Here is a 26,111-nt window from a genome sequence, read left to right on the forward strand (position 1 = left end):
TTGAGACGGAGTCTCGCTCTGTGGCCCAGGCTGGAGTGCAGTGGCCGGATCTCAGCTCACTGCAAGCTCCGCCTCCCGGGTTTACGCCATTCTCCTGCCTCAGCCTCCCGAGTAGCTGGGACTACAGGCGCCCGCCACCTCGCCCGGCTAGTTTTTGTATTTTTTAGTAGAGACGGGGTTTCACCGTTTTAGCCAGGATGGTCTCGAACTCCTGACCTCGTGATCCGCCCGTCTCGGCCTCCCAAAGTGCTGGGATTACAGGCTTGAGCCACCGCGCCCGGCCTTATCATTTATTTTATATTTACTAGTTAGTATTCTTCTGCAAAGAAGTTTTCCTCTGCCCTACCAGAGGCATACTCTAACTTAATGTGTTTTAATCCATGACTATCATTATTATTTCTGTTTTTCAAAGTGTTTGGAGCTTCTTCAAGTTGTTTGTTATCTGTGTCCTTTTCATGTGTCTTCATCAGTTTTTGAGCACTTTCTCCCTTTCTAACACAGCAAGATGTTCTAGGCACCTAGAATCAGCTATTTTTCTTTTTAGAGAATCCTGGATTCCTTTTACTGGGAATTGGTATTTAGAGACCAAGATCTGGGTACTAGATGTGCTCTTTGCTATAGGGGTTAGGAGTCATTCTCTCTCTCTCTCTCTCTCTCTCTCTCTGTCTCTCTCTCTCTCTCTCTCTCTCTCACACACATACACACACATCCAGTTAGCTCCAATTCCAACTCAATTCCAATTCAACAGCACAGGGTTCTTTTCTCTCTCCTTCGTTAAATATGTAGGTCTCCTTTTTTCAGTGAAAACTCTAGTTCCCAAAATATAAATATACTTACTGATTTGCTCAGTCCTACAATGTGTATAAAATACCTCTATCAAAAATGCTGTCCCATCTACCGCCTATGTTTTTTTCACCAAACTGTCTCTGCTTCTTCCCGGAGATTCCAGCTGGGCTGGAGGCTGAGCCCCTTTGGTAACAACGTTTAAGGGAACATGAGCACAATGCATAATGTCCTTAAAAGCGTGTTGTGATGTGCACATTTTGTAATTACCTTTTTTGTTGTTTTATAGCAACCATATGTAAAACATTCCAAATACTTCTACAGCTCTGCAATCTAATCCCTTTGTCACTTTTGGAAGGTGACTTTTCATCTTAATGCACGTTGCCTTCTCTGTAGAGGAAGGAAAAAGGTATGGGCCAGCCTTACTGAGAACTAAACAGACTCCAGGGAAAGACTCCCCGGTGGGAAACCACATTGTTCTCTACAAAGTATCAGCCAACCCAGAAAGGTGATTCCAGGAGGGGTTAGCCAAACAGCAGCAACAACAAAAAGGTGCAGTTCAGGTTTTCAGCTTTAAGATATCTTTGGACAATGTTATTTTTACTTGTTTTATTTTTTTCATTAGAAGTGACCAAAATTAAGATAGTGAGACCTCTGACACCAGATTTTTGTCCCATCCCTATCCCCTTCCGAGTTGCTCACAGGATGGATCATGTGCCCCTTATGTTGAGGGGATCACTTAACTGCTCTCCTGCCTCCTTTAAAGAAAGAAATAAGATTATGTTTTTGCCACCAATTTAGCCATATAAACCCCATCTCCTTGCCCTTTTCTGGGTTTCGAGCTGCTGTCTCTAAAGTGCCATATCATTGTGCTTGGTTTCAGTCGGTGCTGGAGAAATTTTGAACAGGTTATGTACAAGACCTTTTAAATGTTTGGAACTTTGCTTCTTTGGGTTCATGGCATCTGGGCTACCCTGCTTGGCTGTGAGGGCTCTCTACAGTCTGTGGGCTGGCAGTTTGCTGATCGTTTCAAGAGTCTTTCCCTACTAAATCCCCACTTTTGGTAAGGTTTTGTGTAAGGTCTGTTAGGTTTACATCCTGAAGCTTATTGGCTTAAAATGTACTCTTATTTGATATAGTCTTTTTGGGGCCAGTTGGGAGAAAGAGAAACCAATAGTGCAACCATTTTGATACTGAATATTAACAGGTATCTTTTTGGAAATAAAGAACCAGTCCCTCCAAACAAACAAACAAAACAAATACTATAGCAATTTTCAGATTTCCTAGTAGCTCTTTTTTGTTCTTAAACTATATCCCACTAAGAATACACCAACATATTATGCTGAGAATTACTTTGACCAATTCTTTTTTTCCCCTTTCTGTGAGGATAACATTACCAGTTTGATATACAGTTGACTTCTTTAAGCAATGGGGAAGAGGCTGGTGTGTCTTCCGATTTTATGATTTTTCTTTTGTTTCTACATGACCCCCTAATTTCCACCTCTTCCTTCTTTCCCTTTACTCCTGAGTCTCTACAGGGTACTTCCCTCTTTCGAGTTGCCCTTTTCTCCCCAAAGCAGTACCCTGAGACCACACCTCTGCCCTTTTAAGTCCCTTATTTTTTATTTCAAAGTAGCTGCTTTTCTGACACCTCTACAGCTACCACTCTAATGCAAACTGCTGTTACCTTTCCCAGGATTTATTGCCTTAGTTCCTCTGCCCCCTGCCTCCTCCCCCAATCCCTATATCCCATCTCATTTCATCTCCTGTCATTCTTTCCCTCATTAACTGTTCCAGTTCCACTGATTTCCTTACTGTTCCTCAGATACCCAGCAAACTCTTGACTCAAACACCCATAGCTCATTCTCGCTGCAGGTCCTTGACACACTGTATCCTTGGCCTGGAGCGCTCTTCCCCCATTTAGCTACATGACTGGCATTCTCACGACTTTCAGATCTCTACTCAATTGTCACCTCATCTTCCTATGATGGTGGAAATCCCTGCTTCTCCTCAAGCCTGCCCTGTGTCCCTTTGTCCCTGACTTATGGTTCTCCATAATACTTACCACCACCTGGCTGAGTTCATTTTTACATGTTTACTTATTATCAGTCTTCTCTACTAGAATACAGTATGAGGGAGGAGAACTGGTCTTTGTTCAATATTATATTCCCAGTTTTTAGAACTATACTCCATCTATAATAAGCACTTAAGGAAGATTTATTGAATGCATAAATGAATTTGTTGATACCTATTATGTGCCAGGCACTCTTCTGAGTACTGGGGATTCATAGATTAAAGGATACATCCTTTACCTTCACCAGCCTGGTCAGCGAAAACAATACCTTCTTAAATGGCAGGCCGTTTCTTTTGTTGTCGTCGTTGTTTCAGAGCTGGGAGAAATTCTAGGTGTGATGGATTTCTGCACGGTTCATATAAACCTCCTACTTGGTCTTTCACTTTGCATCTCATTTCTCAGCATCTGATGCAGATATTTTTAGGCAAAATTAGACTTTTCTAGGAATGTTTGAAGAAAAATGACATTCATGTTTTTTACAAATATATTCCTTGAGTGCCCACTATGGGCTTGGTACAATGGCAGGTCCTGAGGGATGTGCATGAATAAGACAGACACAGCCTCTCCTCCCCCACCCCCTTCACAATGACCATTATGTGGAGTGGAGACGGTTATATAGTAACTGTGCATTCGCAAGATAATTATTTAACTGCAATGTGATAAATTAGAAGGGCAAGTTCAGGGTGCCATCAATGACGGTGAACACAGGCACTGACTTAGATCAGCCACTGGTACCCACCAGATCCCCTTTGCAGGCTGCTGTGCCCATCCCCTCACTGCTATGAGTGTTCTGATAGAGGCTTACACCTGAGACCTTCTCTGGAATGTTGTTGCCCTTGGATGAGCAAGGGAGCCTCCTTGTCCAGAGACATCCCCAAGTTTACACCATTGCCCTCACCCAGGGCAGCCAGTGACCTGCTGATAGAGCCCAAGGGGAAGGGGGTACAAAACCCCAGCCTCCTCACCCCAAAATGAGACAGTTCAGCAGAGTCCCTTTCATTTCTACCAACCCTGGGAATCAGGCCAAGGCTGGGCTTCATTGCTCAGCTCCTGCCTCTTGCCTGCCCTGTTTCCCTCACCCACTTACAGGTGTCTCCTAAAGAGCGCCCCATCCAGAAATCATGTGCCCTGGAATCTTGTTTCAGGCCTTGCTTCTGAGACTTAAGACAGGGCCCAAGGAACTCTTCCTTGAGAACATGGCATTTATGCTTGCATTGGAAAAGTGAGAATGACTGAAGAGGCTGAAGAGTGGGAAATGAAGCATAGGCAGATGGAAGAGCATGTGAGAAGGACCTGCAATGGGAAGAATTTGGGGCATTTGAAGAAGAAATGGCAAAGGACCATTTTACATTACAAAAACATTATTTCGGACCAGAGACCCTCAGAAGGCCCAGAATCTCAATGTTTTTAAAGAAGGTTGGATCTAAGACATGGAGACAATCTGGCCTCAGCCAGCTGGGTCTGTGGCCATTTGCCATATGCTGATGTTTTCATCATCTAGGAACAGGTGAACTTGATAAAGGGCCACCAGGAGGACACAGTCTGTGGGACTTTTCCATGCCTATGAGATAGTGACATAAATTATTATAAGCAAATGACCCTGAGATGTGTTTTTTTCATATTTGTTTGTTTTATTTTCATATCTCCTCACTGTTAGGTAACTTAATTTGGATGGTCTTTCTCCTGGCATCATATGCCTCTATTATTTTTGCTAAACCTCTTTCTCCATTATCCTCCCAGAATCAGTTACTTTCCTTATTAATCTGGCGTAGAGAGAACTTGGCTTTTTAAACTGGTGTATATTAAAACTATTTATTACCATCATAGTAATAATTAATTTGAATAACAATTATCAATGGATGCTAAAGCTGGTAGATAAAAGTGCAATGAGAAACAAGATATTTACATAGTCTGAAAGTATCTTTCCACAAATTAATAAATTACAAATGGAAAAACTAACTTTACAATAGAGAAAGTGGCAAACACTACTTAACCAAGTGATCCAAGTTAACATCGCCAATAATGAAGCAAACCAACATCATGTATCTCCTGATGAGGTAGACACAGAAGGACATAACATAACTTATGTAGTCTTCCTGCTAAAAATGTGTAACCTGGGTGTACAATTGAGAAAACATCAGACAAACCTAAACTAAATGACATTCTACAAAATAAGTGGCCTGTCCTCAAGTGTCTGCAAATTATTCTCAAATGGTTCAGAAAAGTGTAGGAAAGAAAGTAGATAGGTAGGGGGCAGGGAGTGGGTGGGAGAGAGAGAGAGAAAAGTGATAAAGCAAATAGGGTAGAATGTCTACAGTTGGTGACTTTGAAAAAGGTATATGGGAATTCTTTGTACTATTCTTGCAACTTTTCTATAAGTTTGAAGTTATACAAAATAAAAAGTTACAAACAAATGTAAGGATAAAATGATTTATACCAATATACCTCTTTTTTACATGTTTTTTACTTTGTATTTTTTTATTTTTAATTTTGCGGGTGCAAAGTAGGTGTATATATTTGTGGGCTACATGAGATGTTTTGATACAGGCATGCAATGTGAAATAATCACAACATGGAGAATGGGGTATCCATCCTCACAAGCTTTTATCCTTTGGGTTAGAGACAATCCAGTTATACTCTTTTAGTTATTTTTTAATGTTCAGTTAAGTGATTGTTGACTATAGTCACCCTGTTGTGCAATCAAAATTATACCTCATATTTTAATATTGTTCTCTTTAAAAGCATAAATTTATAGCTTTTCACTTATGTCCTGATGGAATTTTTTTAAAAGAGAGGGCAAGGGAACATTTTCCTTTTGATATAGAACTGTTTGGAGAGACAAAACATACAGAAAACAAGAGAGTACAAATATATAAATATACATATATGTATATTGACTTCTTGTTTCCTTAAAATAGAAATAATGCCGTGAAAATGACCAGTCCTTGAAAAAAAATAATTTTTTTTTTTTTTTTTGAGACGGAGTCTCGCTCTGTTGCCTGGGCTGGAGTGCAGTGGCCGGATCTCAGCTCACTGCAAGCTCCGCCTCCCGGGTTCACACCATTCTCCTGCCTCAGCTTCCCAAGTAGCTGGGACTACAGGCGCCCGCCACGTCGCCCGGCTAGTTTTTTGGAAAAAAATAAAAATTTTTAGGACGAAATCATGTGTCTGGAGATTGCTGTGCTATATAAAGAGTGAGGATTTTCTGGAAAGATTTGCTGCAATTTGCTTTCCTATCCTACTTCTGCCTGTATCATTAGCCATGATCAGTAATTTTAAGCTTTTTTTCCCATGGTAATCTTTTCTAAGCAAAAATCTCAACACACAGTATATTAAACAGATCCAAGTGGGACCATCTCTGGTTTAAGAGAGTACAGGGCCCAGAACACCTTGCGAGGGTTGCCCTCCATCTGCCCCCCCTTGTGGTGAAATTTAAACATCACTTCCTAGTAGCCTTTAATACTCCTAAATGCTAACTTTACTGTTGTCTTCCTTTTAGTCATTAGAAGCAGAACTGAAGAAACTTCAAAACTCTATTCAAGAAAGCACACAGGCCTTTGATGAACACTTGAAAAGACTTTTTGAAAGGAGAGTGAAGGCAGAGATGGTTACCAACCAGGTAAATAAAAGCTTTACTTATGTGACTTTTTTTTTAATATATATATATAAATTTTATTAAAGTATAATTAACATACAATAAACTCTGCATGTTTAAAATGTACAATTGATAGTTTTCACATTCATGGCACCATCACCACAATCAAAATAATCAACATATTCATCACCCTCGAAAGTTTCCTTGTGTTTCTCCACAATCCCTCTCTCCCATCCTCTTTTCTCTCCCATCCCCAGGCAATCAATAATCTGCTTTCCATAACTATCAGTTACTTTGCATTTTCTAGAGTTTTATGTGGGTGGAATAATACAGTATATACTCATTTCAGTCTGATTGATTCTTCTTTTAATCAGTGTAATTATTTTGAGATCCGTTCATGTATCAGTAGTTAATTCCTTTTCATTGCAGATTCATATACAGTTGCATGGATGTATCACAGTTTGTTTACCCCTTTACCTGATGGACATCGGACTATACAGTTAATAGTTCAAACATAATGAATGTGTAATTACCTTCAAGGCCGGTTGTTTCTGAGAAGACACTGTCCCAGATTTTCTCCATCCTTTTATCTGTGGCTATATTTGAAACAGAATCTTTCTTTTCACTTGTAGCCTTCAAGGCTGGTTGTTTCTGAGAAGACACTGGATCGCTATTTATAGGAAGCTCTTCAGATGTCTTTTCTCTTTTGTATTCAGAAATTAGTCTGAAAATGACTTTATTCTGAGTCTGTATCACATAATCTTCTGCAGTCTTTCCATATGCATCTCGAGAAAACACATCAATATTGTGCTGCTGCAGAAGAAGAATGACTATATCTTTTTCTCCAAGAGTAACAGCAAGTATGAGGGCTGATCTGTTAAGAAAATCAACTGCATTTATGTTTGCATTTTTCTTTAACAAAATTCCACCATGTTCACTTTTGCTCGACTCATAGCAAGTAAAAGTGGTTGATATTCATACTTGCTGCATTCTTCAATATCTGTACCATAAAAAAGAAGTTTTTCTATCATGGATGTATACAGCATAGTGTAGAGCAGTCCTTCCGTAGAAATCCGTAATATTTGGATTCGCACCATTTTTCAGCAGAATAGATGCACAAGCCTCCTGCCTCAGTTGTACAGCCTTGATCAGAGGTGTCCTGCATTCACGGTCGTAGAGGTTAAGCTCACAACTTCTGGACACCAGGAGAGATACCATGTCCGGTTGGCCAGTGGCACAGGCCAAATGTAGGGCAGTCCTGCCGCGCGGTCGCAACTCTGCCTCATCGTCTGGTTCCGGACCCCGCGGCTCCTGCTCACCCACAGCCGCCGGCAGCGCCTCAGCGTCCTCCACAGTCACCTCGGCCGCAGCCACGGCTCCCGCCGCCGGTACTCGCGTCGCTGAAGTGGGAGCAGCGGCCTCCCCGAGGCCGAACGCCGCCTCCGCCGTCGGCGCTGGGAGGCCACGGGCGCGCCCTGCAGCCACCGTCCATGCCGCGAGCCCCAGCAGCTACGGCAGCAGCAGCTCCAGTACCAGCAGCCCCGGGCGGGTGGCGCGCTCCATCAGTGGCCCGCCCCGCGGGCAGGCATGGAGGTGCAGCCACTGGCGCCTGCCTTTCCCGCAGCTCGGAGCTCTCACCAGGGCAAGGACGCGCTAGGGACCCTACCGCCGCCCCGACGGCCTGAACAGCCAGCCGTGTTCCCCTGGCCATGTCTCAGCCCGGCCTCTGCCGCTGCCACCTGAGTGACAGCCTCTCTCGGACATCGCCCATGGATTATGTGACTTTTAAGGAGCTTGCAGGGCCCTTCCATAGTTCTTAGGATGAAGATCAACATCCTTACCAAGTACGAAGATCTTGTATGCTCTGGGCCCTGGATCCCTCTCCAGTCTCATCTTGTGCACCTGTTTGGATGAAGGGAGGCAAGATGGTGCACTTCCGGATTCTTCATCCCCCCCAACTTTTCCCGCGCGCGCGAAAATGCAGCCGGCGACCCGGGAAGGTGCAGACCAACTAGGCATGTGCCAGGTGATGTCAATCTGAAGAGACCAAGATTTACCTGGTCGCACCTGCGGAATGCCCCCCGACACACCCGTGCCCCGCCTATTGCCCTCCCACTCCTAGAAAAGCGGCGCCGGACGAATGCCACGCACGGACTTCCCAGCTTCCCCACTGCGGTCGGGACTGTTGGAACTCCGTCCGAGAGCTCCACGGGTGACTCTGTTGGCCTCATTTGCTGGAGGCCAACAGATCTCTCCCTACCCACCTTCTTCCCCTGAAGCTAGGTGACCAAAATAAACTTGCAGTTTTGCTCCTACACTTGCCTACTCGCTGGTTCTTTTGTGCCCGCTCTGGTGGTCTTAGAAAAACAAATCAGTTGGTGCCGAAACCCGGGAGGAGACCCCTCCTCAGGGCCCCCAGGGTCTGGGGAGCCTCCTCCTCCTCCTCGTTCCACGCGGCAGACGGACCAGGACCTGAGACCCGCTTCCCTCACTCTCACGGCCTCTCTGGGGTAAGTGCCCTTGTCTCCTCTTTACCTCCCTCGGCCAAAATCCTGCGCAGGTCCGAGGTCCATTTGGAGCCACCATGTGGCTCGGGAGACCCGTTCAGGACGGAGACGTCCGCCTGAAGGTAATCTCCACTTTGGCTCCATGAGCCTCCAGTCTGTCTCTGCTGGTTCCAAAGGACGCTTTGAAGCCAGGCAGGGATCCATTTCCATTTCCATTGTGTCCATTGTGTCGGTAAAGAGGAAACAAATGGGAAACCCCCAGTCCAAATTTCCAAAGAGCACCCCCTTGGGGTGCCTCCTAGCCAATTTAAAAACCTTACAGCTCGAACAAGACCTTAGGAGGAAGCGGTTAATTTTCCTTTCCACTGTGGCGTGATCGACCTCAGCAATTTCTGCCAGCGGCTAGGCAAGTGGTCTGAAATTAATTACGTACAAGGCTTTTGGGCCTTAAGCTCTCGTCCCTATACTCCTCCTTCTCTCCCCGCTCTCTCCACCCCCTCCCTTCCTGCCCAGACTCCTCCTCCTCCCCCCATCCAGACTCCTCCTTCCTCCTCCTTATCTACTAGTAATCCACTCGGTCCCGTGCCTCCTTCGGGGCCCCCAACTGGCTGTCTTGAGTCCCCTATCTCTGCCCACACCCTCCTACAGTGTTAGCACCTTTGCGAGAGGTGGCTGGGGCGGAGGGGGTAGTCAGAGTACATGTCCCTTTTTCATTGGCCGATCTTTCCAAAATTGAGAAGCGTTTAGGTGATTTCTCAGCTAATCCTACCATATACATAAAGGAATTTAGATACCTTTGTCAGGCCTATGACTTAACTTGGCATAACCTCCAGGTTATCCTAACCTCTACCCTAAACTGACTGAGGTTCTAACCCAGTATACCCGGTTAGATCCGGCCTCCCCCACAGGGGCCACCATTTTGGCGTCTTATTTCATTTCTCAATCAGCTCCTGACATTCGTAAAAAACTTCAAAAGGTAGAGGATGGTCCTCAGACACCAATACAAGACCTGGTTAAATTAGCCTTTAAGGTCTATAACTCCAGAGAGGAGACGGCAGGCTCGCCTCAAACAGAAGTTACAGCTCCTAGCAGCGGCTTTACAGCCCAGTCGTAACCCCAGGCCAGAGAGTACACACTCCGCAGACTCCAAGGCTACGAAAGGAGCCTGCTATAAGTGCGGCAAGGCAGGACACTATGCCAACAGGTGTCCTCAAGGTCCCCGAGCCCCAACGCAGCCTTGCTATAAGTGCAAGGCATCAGGACATTGGGCCAGTGAATGTCCTAACCCTCGTCCACCAGCAACCCCCTGCCCTGCTTGCCAGCAGGGAGGACACTGGAAGTCTGATTGCCCCACCCTGAGAACAGGTGCTGCGTCTCCACGTGACCCCCTTTCCCAGGATCCTGGGAGCTCCTTCCAGCTCCTACATCTGGACGACGACGACAACTGAAGGTGCCGAGACTCGGGGACCCCCATCACCCTCGCCGAGCCGCGGGTAACTCTCCTGGTAGCGGGTAAGACAATTTTTTAATCAACAGCGAGGCTACCTATTCTGTTTTGCCGTCCTTCTCTGGACCTAGCCTTCCATCCAATATCTCTGTAGTAGGAGTAAGCGGAAAGCCATCCACTCCACAAAAACTCCACTCCTTAATTGCTGCCTGGCCAACAACTACTCTGCACACTCGTTCCTCATTCCCAGCTAAAAAGGGCCCCTACCGAAAGCAATCAGTGGAAATCAGTTTGGCTTTCCCCCACTCGCCTCAAACTTACTAAATTTTCTTAACTATCTCATACTCCTCAACCTTGCTGGGACCTTCCTTCTGGGTTTTGCCCCTATTCCAACAAATGCTTCCATTCCTCATTCCTATACTAATACTGTGCCTTATTTTATTCTTCATCCGTACGTCCAAATGCCAACCATGGGCCCCGAACTTAACGACGCCCCTTAACAGCAGGAAGTAGCCAGACAGACCACGGCGCCCCTTATCACTATTACCAATAAAAGGTTGGACTGTTTGGACGAACGGAGGCAAGATGGTGCACTTCCGGGTTCTTCTTCACCAACTTTTCCCGCGCGCGCGAAAATGCAGCCGGTGCCCGGGAAGGTGCAGACCAACTGGGCATGCGCCAGGTGACGTCAATCCGAAGAGACCAAGATTTACCTGGTCGCACCTGCGGAACGCCCCCTGACACGCCCGTGCCCCGCCTATTGCCCTCCCACTCCTAGAAAAGCCGCTCCGGAGGGACGCCACGCGCGGCCTTCCTCAGTCCTCCACTCCTGTCGGGATGTCAGGACTGCGGGAACTCCGTCCGAGAGCCCCACCGGGGGGCTCTGTCGGCCTTCTTTGCCGGAGGCCGACAGACCTCTTCCCCACACCTTAGGTGACCAAAATAAACTTGCAGTTTTGCTCCTACACTTGCCTACTCGCTGGTTCTTTTGTGCCCGCTCTGGTGGTCTTAGAAAAACAAATCAGTTAGTGCCGAAGACCCGGGGGGAGACCCCTCCTCAGGCCTTTAAGGGTTGAGGAACCTTCTCCTGCTCCCACGCGGCAGACGGACCAGGACCTGAGACCCGCTTCCCTCACTCTCACGGCCTCTCTGGGGTAAGTGCCCTTGTCTCCTCTTTACCTCCCTCGGCCAGAAATCCTGCGCAGGTCCGAGGTCCATTTGGAGCCACCAAGTGGCTCGGGAGACCCGTTCAGGACGGAGACGTCCGCCTGAAGGTAATCTCCACTTTGGCTCCATGAGCCTCCAGTCTGTCTCTGCTGGTTCCAAAGGACGCTTTGAAGCCAGGCAGGGATCCATTTCCATTTCCATTGTGTCCATTGTGTAAGTAAAGAGGAAACAAACGGGAAACCCCCAGTCCAAATTTCCAAAGAGCACCGGCCTCTCTGGGGTAAGTGCCCTTGTCTCCTCTTTACCTCCCTCGGCCAGAAATCCTGTGCAGGTCCGAGGTCCATTTTGAGCCACCAAGTGGCTCGGGAGACCCGTTCAGGACGGAGACGTCCGCCTGAAGGTAATCTCCACTTTGGCTCCATGAGCCTCCAGTCTGTCTCTGCTGGTTCCAAAGGACGCTTTGAAGCCAGGCAGAGATCCATTTCCATTTCCATTGTGTCCATTGTGTAAGTAAAGAGGAAACAAACGGGAAACCCCCAGTCCAAATTTCCAAAGAGCACCGGCCTCTCTGGGGTAAGTGCCCTTGTCTCCTCTTTACCTCCCTCGGCCAGAAATCCTGTGCAGGTCCGAGGTCCATTTTGAGCCACCAAGTGGCTCGGGAGACCCGTTCAGGACGGAGACGTCCGCCTGAAGGTAATCTCCACTTTGGCTCCATGAGCCTCCAGTCTGTCTCTGCTGGTTCCAAAGGACGCTTTGAAGCCAGGCAGAGATCCATTTCCATTTCCATTGTGTCCATTGTGTAAGTAAAGAGGAAACAAACGGGAAACCCCCAGTCCAAATTTCCAAAGAGCACCGGCCTCTCTGGGGTAAGTGCCCTTGTCTCCTCTTTACCTCCCTCGGCCAGAAATCCTGTGCAGGTCCGAGGTCCATTTTGAGCCACCAAGTGGCTCGGGAGACCCGTTCAGGACGGAGACGTCCGCCTGAAGGTAATCTCCACTTTGGCTCCATGAGCCTCCAGTCTGTCTCTGCTGGTTCCAAAGGACGCTTTGAAGCCAGGCAGAGATCCATTTCCATTTCCATTGTGTCCATTGTGTAAGTAAAGAGGAAACAAACGGGAAACCCCCCAGTCCAAATTTCCAAAGAGCACCCCCTTAGGGTGCCTCCTAGCCAATTTAAAAACCTTACAGCTTGAACAAGACCTTAGGAGGAAGCGGTTAATTTTCCTTTCCACTGTGGCGTGATCGACCTCAGCAATTTCTGCCAGCGGCTAGGCAAGTGGTCTGAAATTAATTACGTACAAGGCTTTTGGGCCTTAAGCTCTCGTCCCTATACTCCTCCTTCTCTCCCCGCTCTCTCCACCCCCTCCCTTCCTGCCCAGACTCCTCCTCCTCCCCCCATCCAGACTCCTCCTTCCTCCTCCTTATCTACTAGTAATCCACTCGGTCCCGTGCCTCCTTCGGGGCCCCCAACTGGCTGTCTTGAGTCCCCTATCTCTGCCCACACCCTCCTACAGTGTTAGCACCTTTGCGAGAGGTGGCTGGGGCGGAGGGGGTAGTCAGAGTACATGTCCCTTTTTCATTGGCCGATCTTTCCAAAATTGAGAAGCGTTTAGGTGATTTCTCAGCTAATCCTACCATATACATAAAGGAATTTAGATACCTTTGTCAGGCCTATGACTTAACTTGGCATAACCTCCAGGTTATCCTAACCCCTACCCTAAACTGACTGAGGTTCTAACCCAGTATACCCGGTTAGATCCGGCCTCCCCCACAGGGGCCACCATTTTGGCGTCTTATTTCATTTCTCAATCAGCTCCTGACATTCGTAAAAAACTTCAAAAGGTAGAGGATGGTCCTCAGACACCAATACAAGACCTGGTTAAATTAGCCTTTAAGGTCTATAACTCCAGAGAGGAGACGGCAGGCTCGCCTCAAACAGAAGTTACAGCTCCTAGCAGCGGCTTTACAGCCCAGTCGTAACCCCAGGCCAGAGAGTACACACTCCGCAGACTCCAAGGCTACGAAAGGAGCCTGCTATAAGTGCGGCAAGGCAGGACACTACGCCAACAGGTGTCCTCAAGGTCCCCGAGCCCCAACGCAGCCTTGCTATAAGTGCAAGGCATCAGGACATTGGGCCAGTGAATGTCCTAACCCTCGTCCACCAGCAACCCCCTGCCCTGCTTGCCAGCAGGGAGGACACTGGAAGTCTGATTGCCCCACCCTGAGAACAGGTGCTGCGTCTCCACGTGACCCCCTTTCCCAGGATCCTGGGAGCTCCTTCCAGCTCCTACATCTGGACGACGACGACAACTGAAGGTGCCGAGACTCGGGGACCCCCATCACCCTCGCCGAGCCGCGGGTAACTCTCCTGGTAGCGGGTAAGACAATTTTTTAATCAACAGCGAGGCTACCTATTCTGTTTTGCCGTCCTTCTCTGGACCTAGCCTTCCATCCAATATCTCTGTAGTAGGAGTAAGCGGAAAGCCATCCACTCCACAAAAACTCCACTCCTTAATTGCTGCCTGGCCAACAACTACTCTGCACACTCGTTCCTCATTCCCAGCTAAAAAGGGCCCCTACCGAAAGCAATCAGTGGAAATCAGTTTGGCTTTCCCCCACTCGCCTCAAACTTACTAAATTTTCTTAACTATCTCATACTCCTCAACCTTGCTGGGACCTTCCTTCTGGGTTTTGCCCCTATTCCAACAAATGCTTCCATTCCTCATTCCTATACTAATACTGTGCCTTATTTTATTCTTCATCCGTACGTCCAAATGCCAACCATGGGCCCCGAACTTAACGACGCCCCTTAACAGCAGGAAGTAGCCAGACAGACCACGGCGCCCCTTATCACTATTACCAATAAAAGGTTGGACTGTTTGGACGAACGGAGGCAAGATGGTGCACTTCCGGGTTCTTCATCACCCCCCAACATTTCCCGCGCGCGCGAAAATTCAGCCGGCGACCCGGGAAGGTGCAGACCAACTAGGCATGCGCCAGGTGATGTCAATCTGAAGAGACCAAGATTTACCTGGTCGCACCTGCGGAACGCCCCCCGACACACCCGTGCCCCGCCTATTGCCCTCCCACTCCTAGAAAAGCGGCTCCCGACGAACGCCACGCACGGACTTCCCAGCTTCCCCACTGCGGTCGGGACTGTTGGAACTCCGTCCGAGAGCTCCATGGGTGACTCTGTTGGCCTCATTTGCTGGAGGCCAACAGACCTCTCCCTACCCACCTTCTTCCCCTGAAGCTAGGTGACCAAAATAAACTTGCAGTTTTGCTCCTACACTTGCCTACTCGCTGGTTCTTTTGTGCCCGCTCTGGTGGTCTTAGAAAAACAAATCAGCACCTTCCCCTTTACCTGCCACACTTCCTCTTTCAGCATCTTGAACACACCCAATACCCTCCCTCCTCATGCCTCTGCCAACTCTGCCAGTAATACTGTCTGCCAACACTTCTTTGCTTCCTGAACTACTTTCATCCTTCGGATCCCAGCTCAAAAACCAGTTCCTCAGACTAGGTAATATCTTCCTATTATATACTGTATTTTTTCCTTTCTACTATTCATTGCTACTGAATTGTAATTTATGTGAGATTATTTGTAATGTTTTCAGGACTAGATGCTCCATGAGGGTAGAGCATCTTGTTCATCCCTGTATCTCCACCAAATAGCAAAGGGCTTTGTTCAAAGTGTATGTGGAATGAAAAAATAATCCTCATGTCTCCCAAAAGATCAGGTGAAAAAAAAAATCTGTCTTAATTATCTCCAGCAGTAGGAATAAAAATGAAGTACAGAGTAACTAAAAGCAAGAAGATCAAAGAGTGATGCTCTTAAATTCTGAGGAAAAAATTATTTCTAGCTTTGGATTTATACCAAGCCAAACTATCCATTGAGTTTAAGAAGAGAATCATGATTTACTTAAATGTAAATGTAAACCCCAAACTGTAAAATCCTGGGAGACAAACTAGGCAATATCATTCTGGACAGAGGAACTGGCAAAGATTTCATGATGAAGATACCAAAAGCAATCACAACAAAAGCAAAAATTGACAAATGGGATCTAATTAGAGTTTCTACACAGCAAAAGAAACTATCCACAGAGTAAACAGACAACCTACAGAATGGGAGAAAATATTTGCAAACCATGCATCTGACAAAGGTCCAGCATCTACAAGGAACTTAGCTTTACAAGAAAAAACAAACAACCCCATTAAAAAGCGGGCAAAGGACATTAACAGACACTTTTCGAAAGAAGGCATACATGTGGCCAACAAGCATGTGAAAAAAAGCTCAACATCAGTGATCATTAGATAAATGAAAATCAAAACCACAATGAAATACCAGATACCATCTCATACTAGTCAGAATGGCTACTACTAAAAAGTAAAAAAATTACAGATACTGATGAGGTTGTGGAGAAAAGGGAATGCTTATACACTGTTGATGGGAATGTAAATTAGCTCAACCATTGTGGAAAGCAGTATGGCAATTCCTTAAAGAGCTAAAAACAGAACTACCATTCAACCCAGCAATCCCATTACTGAGTATATACCCAAAGGAATATAAATTGTTCTATTATAAAGACACATGCACCCATATGTTCATTGCAGTACTGTTCACAATAGCAAAGACATGGAATCAACCTAAGTGCCCATCAATGATAGACTGGATTGAGAAAATGTGGTACATTATACGCCATGGAATACTATGCAGCCATCAAAAAGAATGAGATCATGTCCTTTGCAGGAACATGGATACAGATGGAGGCCATAATCCTTATTAAACCAACACAGGAACAGAAAACCAAATGCCATATGCTCTCACTTGTAAGTGGGAGCTAAATGATGAGAACACATGGGCACATAGAGGGGAACAACAGACACTGGGGTGTCTGGATTCTTGAGGGTGGAGGTTGGGAGGAGGGAGAAGATCAGAAAAAATAACTATTGGGTACTAGGTTTAGTACCTGGTAACAAAATAATCTGTACAACAAACCCCCACGACATGAGTTTACTTAGATAACAAACATGCATATGTACCCCTGAACCTAAAATAAAAGTTAAAAAAAAGAATAATGATATTTTGAGAAATGCCGGGTCTCCCAAATTTGCATGCACTCATTTAATGAGAGGTTTTGAGAGATGTCTGACCAAAGCAGGGGGCTTAATGAGAAAAGATGGTGCAACACTGGAGAGATGGGAAGGGAATCTTCAGGAGGATGACTATATCCCCAGGATCCCAACAGGAATAGTACACTGAAAGGGTTACATTTAAATTCCCTCAGTGATGGGACTTTTTTACAGAGGTATGAGCAGGGTTAAGGGAAAAAGCAAGGAGTGGCAAACATGTTGTAATTAGTGGGAGGCCAGTACCATCTCTAGAGCTAAAGAGGCAGGGGAAGAGAGCTGTTCCCAGAACCCAGCAAGACCTGTAGCCTTGGGAAAGGGGCTGCTCTCGGGAGTTGTGGCCACAGATAGAAGAATGTAATCACTGGCCTGGCAGGGAGTGGATGTATGGATATACTGGGAGTGAGGGGGAAGATTGGGAATGAATGCTCCAGCCTAACAGCAGCATTAGTCATAGCCAAAAGGTGGAAACAATCTAAATATCCAACAGCTGAGAGCAAATGAGTAAAATATGGTGTATCCATACAAGGGAGTATTATCCCACAATAAAAAGGAATATGCTGATACATGGTACAACATGGACGAACCTTGAAAACATGCTAAGTCAAAGAAGCCAGACAACTGTATGATTCCATTTATGTGGAATCATATAGTTTCTAGAACAGGCAAATTTATAAAGACAGAAATTAGAAAGTTGTTGCTTTTGCGGGGAGGTGGAGGCCTCTAGGAGGTGACAGAGGGGCAGATGGGAAATGGCTGCTAAAGGATTTTCAGGGAATGATGAAATGTTCTAAAATTGATTATACTGATTGTTACACAACTCTGCAAATATACTAAAATACACTGAATTGTACACTGTAAATGGTGAATTGTATGGTATGTGAATTACATCTCAACAAAGTTGTTATTTTTTTAAAGGTATGCTGAGATTATCTTACAGTGTCATGTAAGATAATGAGGAAACTATCAGACTACTCATTAGTATCAAAATAATTCAGGAGCTAACTTAAAACATTTCACTTAAATGAGACAATTTAAGATTCAAAGATGATAATAGTTGCAATTAATTAAACCCATCATATTTGTTTAAATTTATGAATTTGTGATATTTTAAAAAGAGAAGTGCCAATCAGTCACTTTCAGAGGATGACAGCAAATTCATTATCTAAAAACTGATAAAGGGAAAGCATCAAGTATTTAGTCTGCCTTTCCTATATGAACTGAAGTGTACCACTGGGAAACCAAATAGTAGATGATGAGAAGCATCTCTTTATAAAAGTATTTCCATTAATAAGTGAAAAGGGAAACTAAAACCAGATTTTCACCATTTTACATCTCTCAACGGATTAATGGACCCAGGCATTGACTATCTGCAGCTGCTGACATCACAGAAAGACAGACAATCAGATGATACATGTCTCCTGATCAAAGAACACGATACCACCTACAGTCTTGTTAAAAGGATCAAGTTTAGATTTGATCAGGCCTCTGGACCCAGCTGCCATTTTTCAAGAAATAAAAAGAATGAAGCCTCGATAAACTACACCATGAATATACAGGCATTAAAACAAGACTATGCAATGCTACAGAGACTGCTGATAACTACAAATAAATTGTGAGGAAAAGAAATGAAAGGGAACATGAAGATTATAAGAGATTTATTTTAGTTTTAACCTTTATTTTAAGTTCAGGGGTACATGTGTAGGTTTGTTATAGAGGTAAACTCAAGTCACAGGAGTTTGTTGTACAAATTTTTTCATCATCCAGGTAGTAAGGGATTTAAAAGACATGAAAAAAAATTATGAATAAGTTATACTGTAGTGGCTAGGTTTCTGTCTTAGTCTGTTTTGTGTTGCTATAAATAATACCTGAGGCTGCATAATTTTTAAAGAAAAGAGATTTATCTGACTCATAATTCTGCTGGCTAGAAGGTTCAAGATTGGGCATCTGATGTGGGCCTCAGGCAGCTTCCATTTATGACAGGTGAAGGGGAACTGGCGTGTGCAGAAATCACATGGCCAGAGAGAAAGCAAGAGAGGGTGCAGGGGGGTGCCAGACTCTCTTTAACAATCAGCACTCAGGGGAACTAACAGAGTAAAAACTCACTCACCCCTGAGGGAGGGAATTGATCTATTCATGAGGGACCCATTCCCATGACCCAAACACCTCCCATTAGGCCCCACCTACAGCACCAGGGATCACGTTTCAACATGCAGTTTGGATGGGGCAAATATCCAAACTACAGCATTATACACCCCTGGGTAATAAAACTACAAAGAAACACAATGTATGATCAAAGTCAAAACAGTGTTGAGATTTTGATGAGGACTCCTGGAAGAAGCAACTGCAGTCGTAAAGTTCTGTTTCTTGCGATAAGTGGTGCTAACAAGGGTGTTTGCCTTATATTATAATAATCCATTAAATTATATGTTCATGTTATGTATTTTTGTATATGTGATTTACCTTACAATGAAATTATGAAAAAGGTAAAATAACTAAAGTTATTTCAATAAGCTGTATTCCCTTTTTCTTTAAAATATTTCTCTTACCTATATGTCATAAACTTGCTTGATTAGTGCCAAGTCTATAGAAAATACTGTCTCAGGTAGAAGTATTTCCGCCAACCTTTTTCTTAAATATTTCTACAGGAGGAATTGAAAATAAGTAACCTTGCATTTTCTTTACTGTTGGATGAAGAATTAAGCTCCAGAGAAAAATTCCTGAACAACTACCTTACACGGAAACAGCACGAGAAAGTAAGAATATGTCTGAAATCTGAATACAAGCATTTTCTGATAGACATGCCCCTCATTTAGCAAGAGCTCACGTGTCTAGGCCCTTCCTTCCTTCCACCATTCCTATGTAATCATGTGCATCCCTTGACTCCCTGTCTGGAACTTTGCTCCAGGGCCAGGTGAAAGTAACCATTCCAATCTGTTAATAAAGTTATTTGATTCTGCATCTGCAATCATGTAGCCAAAAGAACTGTGTAGCTTTCATATGACATGGTTTATAAAATGAGGCCATATAGCTTCATGGTTGAAAGCACTGGCTGTGGGACCTTGGACAAGGCATATAACCTTTTAAGCTGCTTACAAGCTCTTATTTAGGGAATGTTTTTCTCTCTGGACCATTTGACATGCTAAGATTTACTAAGATGTAAGCAATGGGCTTGCGTATGGAATGAAAACTGTTGTATTATGAAAACTCTAAATATGAGCATGGATAGATATGGCTCAAAAAGACAATACCAAATGTTTATCACATAATAAGTTTCAACAAATGTCAGCTTTTATTAGTAGTATTAGTAAAGAGCATTTATGAATATGTGACTTATAAATGACATGAACTCAACTGTTTTCTAAGAGCCTATTAAACAGTATATGCAAAGCACATTCTAAATACAACTTTACATATAGCAAACCTGCAGCATACTGGATTTCTTTCACAGATGAGGATACCATCTCAGAGAGCGTGGGTAACATGCCTAAGTCAGCCACTGGTGTGTAAGAGAGCAGTAGCTGGAACTGTGGGAATAAATGAAGACCATCCAAATGCAAATGAGCAGACACTGTTTATGCAGAGCTTGGCACAGCAAGGGACTCGTCCACCGTCAGTTGCTTTTGGCAGACTCAAAGGCAGGAAAGGAGTGGGAAAGCTTTATAGTGCAAAGAAGGGAGGGCTTCAGGTGCAACATGATTGGAAGTTGTTGGCATAAGGAAGCTAGAGGCAAACCATTAGAAGCGGGACAACTCATTTGACTGGTTTAGGGAACGTATTTGTCTTTCTCTGGATGGTCCTAGGTTGGAAATGGGGACAAAATTATAGAAGCTGGTGGTTATGATCAAGCCCTGAAAGTCTGAGGCCAATCCTTATGAAGGCTGTGGTTATTTCGTTTCCCAGCTGATGATTGTAGAGGTTGTGCGTAAGAGTTCTGTTGTTGCATATGGCCTGGCCCTTGTTTGCATGTATATCCAGTCTCTCAGAACCCATGTCCATGTGATTTCGAAGCCTGTGCACTTTCATCCTCCACGCTGACCTACCAAGACTGCAGTGTGCTCCACAGACACTCACACACTCATACACAGAGTTGGCTGTACTTAGAAACAGGTGATTGGGTGTTCTTGCAAAGTCCCCAATTGGTTTATTTTCTTCTATAAATCTTATCTATAATGAATACTTCACAGACGTATTTCTCTTGTACTGGGAAATTCCTTGCTCTTTTTAGTATCCCCAAGATTTTTGTTTATGCTGCAAAGTCTCCAGTTACAATCAACTATTCCTGATGCTTTTATAGAGCCAGACTTCAGAAGCTGTTCGGAAATCGAGAGAAGACCTGGATATGTACAAGGAGCACTATGACAACTTACTGGCAGAAGACAAAGTGAGAGTCATTGTCTTACCCACTCGACAGTGCAGTAGAGTTGTTGCTGCCTGGATTGGAGGAAGGTTAAAGGGGATGTAATATAATTTTCTCACAGATTTTTGTCCCAGTTAATTCTCAGCTATGGGTGAACTTCATTCTATGTCATCGTATATTTTGAAAATCCATGTGTAAAATGAATTTTATAAGCTTCTCTGGTTTAAACTTTCTCTTATACAAAATACAGGGTGATCATCTAGCCTGTAAGGCTTTTCAAACTTTAGGTTGCAGACCCCGTTACTTGGCCATGAAATCAATTTAGTGGGTTATGACCAGCAATTTTATAATGGAAAAGAATAGGATAGACTAGCATAAAGAAGACAGATGGAACAGAATGGAACAGAAAAGAAAAAAATAGAGTAACATGCATGTTTTTTGGGTAAATATCTTTTGGGACACTTCTTTGGGAAATTTCTGGATGATTTCTAAGACCTGTTATATGAAATAATATTTTTAATACACCTAGATGCTTCTTATCAAAACAAATATTTGAGAAATCTTCGCACAGAGAATGGTTAATGTCTAACAACTTTATAAATCAAGGTTTCATGGATTTTTAAAACCAAAGTGCTACCACCTGTATTTTGAAGAGTGTTGTCAGCAAATAAAAGGTTTCCAGACCGAGTTGCAATCCTCAGAATGACATGTTTGTCCTTAGGTTATGGATCGCAGCTTTAAAAAGGAATTTTCTGAAATTCCTGGTCATCAAGTGGATATACTGTACAAACTTTTTAAACGCCGACCAAGGTTTGTTTCTCCTTCACTATTGTGTTTCTGAGAAAAAAAGTTTGCAAATAAAGAGGAGTGTTACTAGATTTCAGCTTTTTTCTCCCAATTAAATGGAATTATTCAGTATAATATCTTTTAGATGGAGATGTTTAAGGGTTTTGATCATAATTCAGTATTTTTTGAGATTAAGTCTATATCTTAAGGTAGAGAATAATGATTTATTTTCATTGAAGGATCTATGTAAGCATAGTGCTATTGTAGGTTCTGCTTTGTACATTAAGGAAGTTCCTCTTACATCATAGTTGGCACACAGATTTAAAAACAGTTTTTTTCTAAAGTGCGTTCAAACACACACAAGTTCCCTAATGTATAAATCGGAACTACTTGTAATAGGCTTCCAGGACTAAGTAAGTTTGGGGAAGATACTGGGTTAAAAAAAAAGGAAGTTAAGCAGCTTTTCTTTTACTGCAGAATTTATTGTTGGCCTTTGGATCTCCAAGTATAAGGAACAGAGTAAGCAGTGTTTTCTAAACTTATTTGACCACAGATTGCTTTTCCTCAGAGTATCTCATGTGCTTGTGCTCAAAGTTTGAAACATGCCAGGATAAATGGTTGAAAATAGCTATTTGAAAAGAGTTCTAAGAAAGTATCACTGACTTCCACCATTATAAATGCAGATTTTCATAGTTTTCAATCAAATGTAATCTAGAAATCATGGAGTTTGTCAACAAAGATGTAGTCAGCTAATTTGTGTTTGAGATACAAACTCAGGTTACAGGCAACCTAGGGAATTTAACCTAGAACATGCCTATTGTTTTGGTTTTCTTTTTTTTTTTTTGAGATGGAGTCTCTGTCTGTTGCCCAGGCTGGAGGGCAGTGGCACGATCTCGGCTCACTGCAACCTCCGCCTCCTGGGTTCAAGCGTTTCTCCTGCCTCAGCCTGCTGAGTAGCTGGGACTACAGGCACGCGCCCCCACACCCAGCTAGTTTTTGTATTTTTAGTAGAGACGGGGTTTCACCATGTTGACCAGGATGATCTCGATCTCCTGACCTCGTGATCCACCCGTCTCGGCCTCCCAAAGTGTTGGGATTATAGGTGTGAGCCACCTCGCCCGGCAGTTTTCCTATTTTTAAAAGAGTGAGCGATAATTAGCCCAATTATATACCTTCTCCTTGTGGAAAAAGAAGTGAAACCTCCAGCAACAGTGGGAAAGCACAAGCTTTCATGTCAAACAGAATCGACTTTAAATCCTAACTCCATCACCTGTCAGACGATAGCCTTGGGCCATGAGCTTCTCTCCGAGGCTGACTTTCCTCATCTAGAGAATGGGGATGATAATATAGTTTGAACCTCAGTGTATTGTAAAGCATCTTGATAGTGAGTGCCTTGTCCAAATCTTTGTACCCTTCTTCCCTTTCCAGCTGAAGCACAGGGAAATGAAACTAATCTATTAATGTAGATAGAAACAGAGTTGGCCAGGTGGTGGCTCATCACTGTATTCCCAACACTTTGGGAGGCTGAGGTGAAACGATGGGTTGATTTATTTGCCTGCTTACAGTATACAGAAAGGAAATATCTCCTAGCACAGGTACGGCTGTCTGTCAGTGCTGACAATAGTTGGAGACATCTGTAGTCTAGCCAAGGTCACGTCTGAGAACCTGGAGAGTATGGAAGCAGGGCAAAGTGGATCCCTTTATCTGTGGAATAACCCACCTACCAGCCCTCACATGCCAAAGGGAAGAGTCATACAATGTGTTATGCCTGTGCTAAGGGCCTAATTGTTTCACATTGATGTTTTTGTGAGAATGTGAAATGTTGATGGGCTTTTCTTGGTAATACCAGGATTTCCAAACAGAAAACGCACTCAGAAACAACCAGTGCTGTCCCTTTCGGAGAACTACCAGGATCTGGCAAGTTGAGTAAGGATGCCTTTGCCCAGCTAATGAAAGCCATGGATGAGTTGGACAATATTAGTAACATGCCAGAAGGCTTGAACCCTTTGGTCTGGAATCATTTCTGCATGACAAGACGAGCAAAAGTGGAAAATGAACAGAAAGTATATACTATTTTAATTTAATTTTTAGTGTACTAATATCAAATACATAGTTTACATTGGTCAGTGTAACCAAAAAAGCTAATTATTTAGGTTTCCCTGCTAGGGTAGTATTTGGTCATAGTAATAAGATAATGAAATACTATATTAACCCTGGTGCTGTTGAAGGCTAAGTGTAGGCCTGTTGCTTTTAGATTGGCGCCATTCAAAATAGTGTCCATTAACCACAAGGTTACTATGCACTTGAAATAAATATTGTCAGTCCTAATCGAGATGTGCTATAAGATGTGCTATAACATACAGATTTAGAAGGCTTAATATGAACAAAAAGAAATATGTCTCATTAATATTTTTATATTGATTGTAGGTTGAAGTGATAATATTCTGGACACAATGAATTAAAATATATTAGTAAAATTAAGTTCATCTCTTTGATTTCACTTTTTATAATGTGGCTACTACAGAATTTAAAATTCCATATGTGACTCACATTTATGGCTCACATTATATTTTTCTTGGACAGCACTGTTGTAGGTTATCTCATTTTGCATATATTAGAATTATATTTGGCTCAGCAGAGCCAACTTTATAGTTTTGCTAGAATGTAGCAATGAGTAAAAATTTAAGAGTGTGTTTATTTGGGAAGAGAATCCTTCCTTTTGCTGCTTCTTGACCACTCCCCCAAATTCCCTAAATTTACTGCCCACATGCATCAGGCTGGCATATTTTTGTTAAAGTACCTATGTTTCTATAGTTTCATTTAAAGTGATGAGAACAATTTTAAAAATAAGATATAAAAGAATTTATAGTTGCTTGCATACTTGATTTTCACAAAGAAGCAAATTTGATACTTTTCAAATTGTTCAAATTGTTACATGCCATCTAAGTTTTAGACATTTAAATTTAAATGTTTATTACTTTCTTTGAAAGATAGACCTATTAAAGTTTTAAGTTTAAAAAGTTAAAAGATGTATGTTGTCTAAAATTGAAGCTCCATATGTTCTGACATGTTTCTGGCTGGGTTTCTTTAGGTAAAGCAGAAAGCAGCTGACTTATTGGAAATGGCAACTTTCCTCCGGAAGAGAGTTGAGGAGGAAGAGAAGGTGCAACAGGAGATTGAGAGAGTGTTCCATGAACTCATCCTGTAATTTGAAGTTTTCTTTCATGTTCACCTATTCAAAGTCTAATTAGGGCTAAGTCAGGTTGTGTTATCACTGGGGAGAAGGCCTACTGACTGCTTTACAGCTATCTCCGTTCCAGCACTGTGCTTTAAAATTTCCATTTAAAAAAGCTTGCTTTGTTACATAAGACCTTGATTCAGGATGGAACTTGCCCACATGTTTTGTTGCTCTTCTTACAAATAAGCAAGTTTCAGAAAAATCTTAGTATTGTTTTAAGTTGGCCCCTTCCACATAAAAATACAAAGAACCTGTTTCTTCCAGTCAGTACTTTGGGGATCGAGGCATATAAGCTAACCGTGTGGAAAATTAAGCAGACATCTAAGAACTTTCCATGTAGACACACAGCCAACTGATATATTTTTCTCTAGGGGAACTTGTTGTTGACTAAGTGATTAAGATATTTAAGTCCTTGCTTCATTTTTTGGCTATATTTATAGCCTCATCGATAAATACTTCTCTGATGTTCCCAAATTCATTGTTACACATCATCTTTAGAGCTAGGCTATAGTGAGGAATATGAATTACCCAGAAATAGATTTGTTAAGTAACTTACATATTAAATATTCTTAATATAGTATCAGAAATCAATAAATAAGTTCAGAATTTTAATAGAGTTATTTGTTTGTTTGTTTTTTGTTTGTTTATTTATTTATTTTGAAATGGAGCCTCACTCTGTCACACAAGCTGGAGTGCAGTGGCACGATCTTGGCTCACTGCAAGCTCCACCTCCCAGGTTCAAGAGATTCTCATGCCTCAGCCTCCCAAGTAGCTGGGATTACAGGCGCTTGTCACCACCCCTGACTAATTTTTGTATTTTTAGTAGAGATGGGGTTTCGCCATTTTGGTCAGGCTAGTCTCGAACTCCTGACCTCAGATGATCCACCCACCTTGGCATCCCAAAATGCTGGGATTGCAGGCATGAGCCACTGCACCCGGCCAGATTTGTTATTTAAAAGTGTCTCTATTGGCCGGGCGCGGTGGCTCAAGCCTGTAATCCCAGCACTTTGGGAGGCCGAGGCGGG

General features: G+C 43.5%; 1 protein-coding gene across 3 annotated transcripts in view; it reads left to right on the plus strand.

The window, feature by feature from the left end:
* The window catches only part of CFAP43 (cilia and flagella associated protein 43), a 116,130-nt gene that overhangs the window by 77,350 nt on the left and 12,669 nt on the right, over nt 1-26,111 (plus strand). For all 3 annotated transcript variants that reach the window (XM_017851744.1, XM_017851745.1, XM_017851743.1), the window contains 6 exons: nt 6,357-6,476; nt 19,351-19,458; nt 21,000-21,086; nt 21,784-21,872; nt 23,698-23,911; nt 24,940-25,052. In XM_017851744.1, the coding sequence (XP_017707233.1) occupies nt 6,357-6,476; nt 19,351-19,458; nt 21,000-21,086; nt 21,784-21,872; nt 23,698-23,911; nt 24,940-25,052 (731 nt within the window). The remainder of the gene's footprint in view (nt 1-6,356; nt 6,477-19,350; nt 19,459-20,999; nt 21,087-21,783; nt 21,873-23,697; nt 23,912-24,939; nt 25,053-26,111) is intronic.

The sequence above is a fragment of the Rhinopithecus bieti genome, unplaced genomic scaffold (assembly GCF_001698545.2).
Source record: "Rhinopithecus bieti isolate Rb0 unplaced genomic scaffold, ASM169854v2 scaffold_31787, whole genome shotgun sequence".
Taxonomy (NCBI): Eukaryota; Metazoa; Chordata; class Mammalia; order Primates; family Cercopithecidae; genus Rhinopithecus; species Rhinopithecus bieti.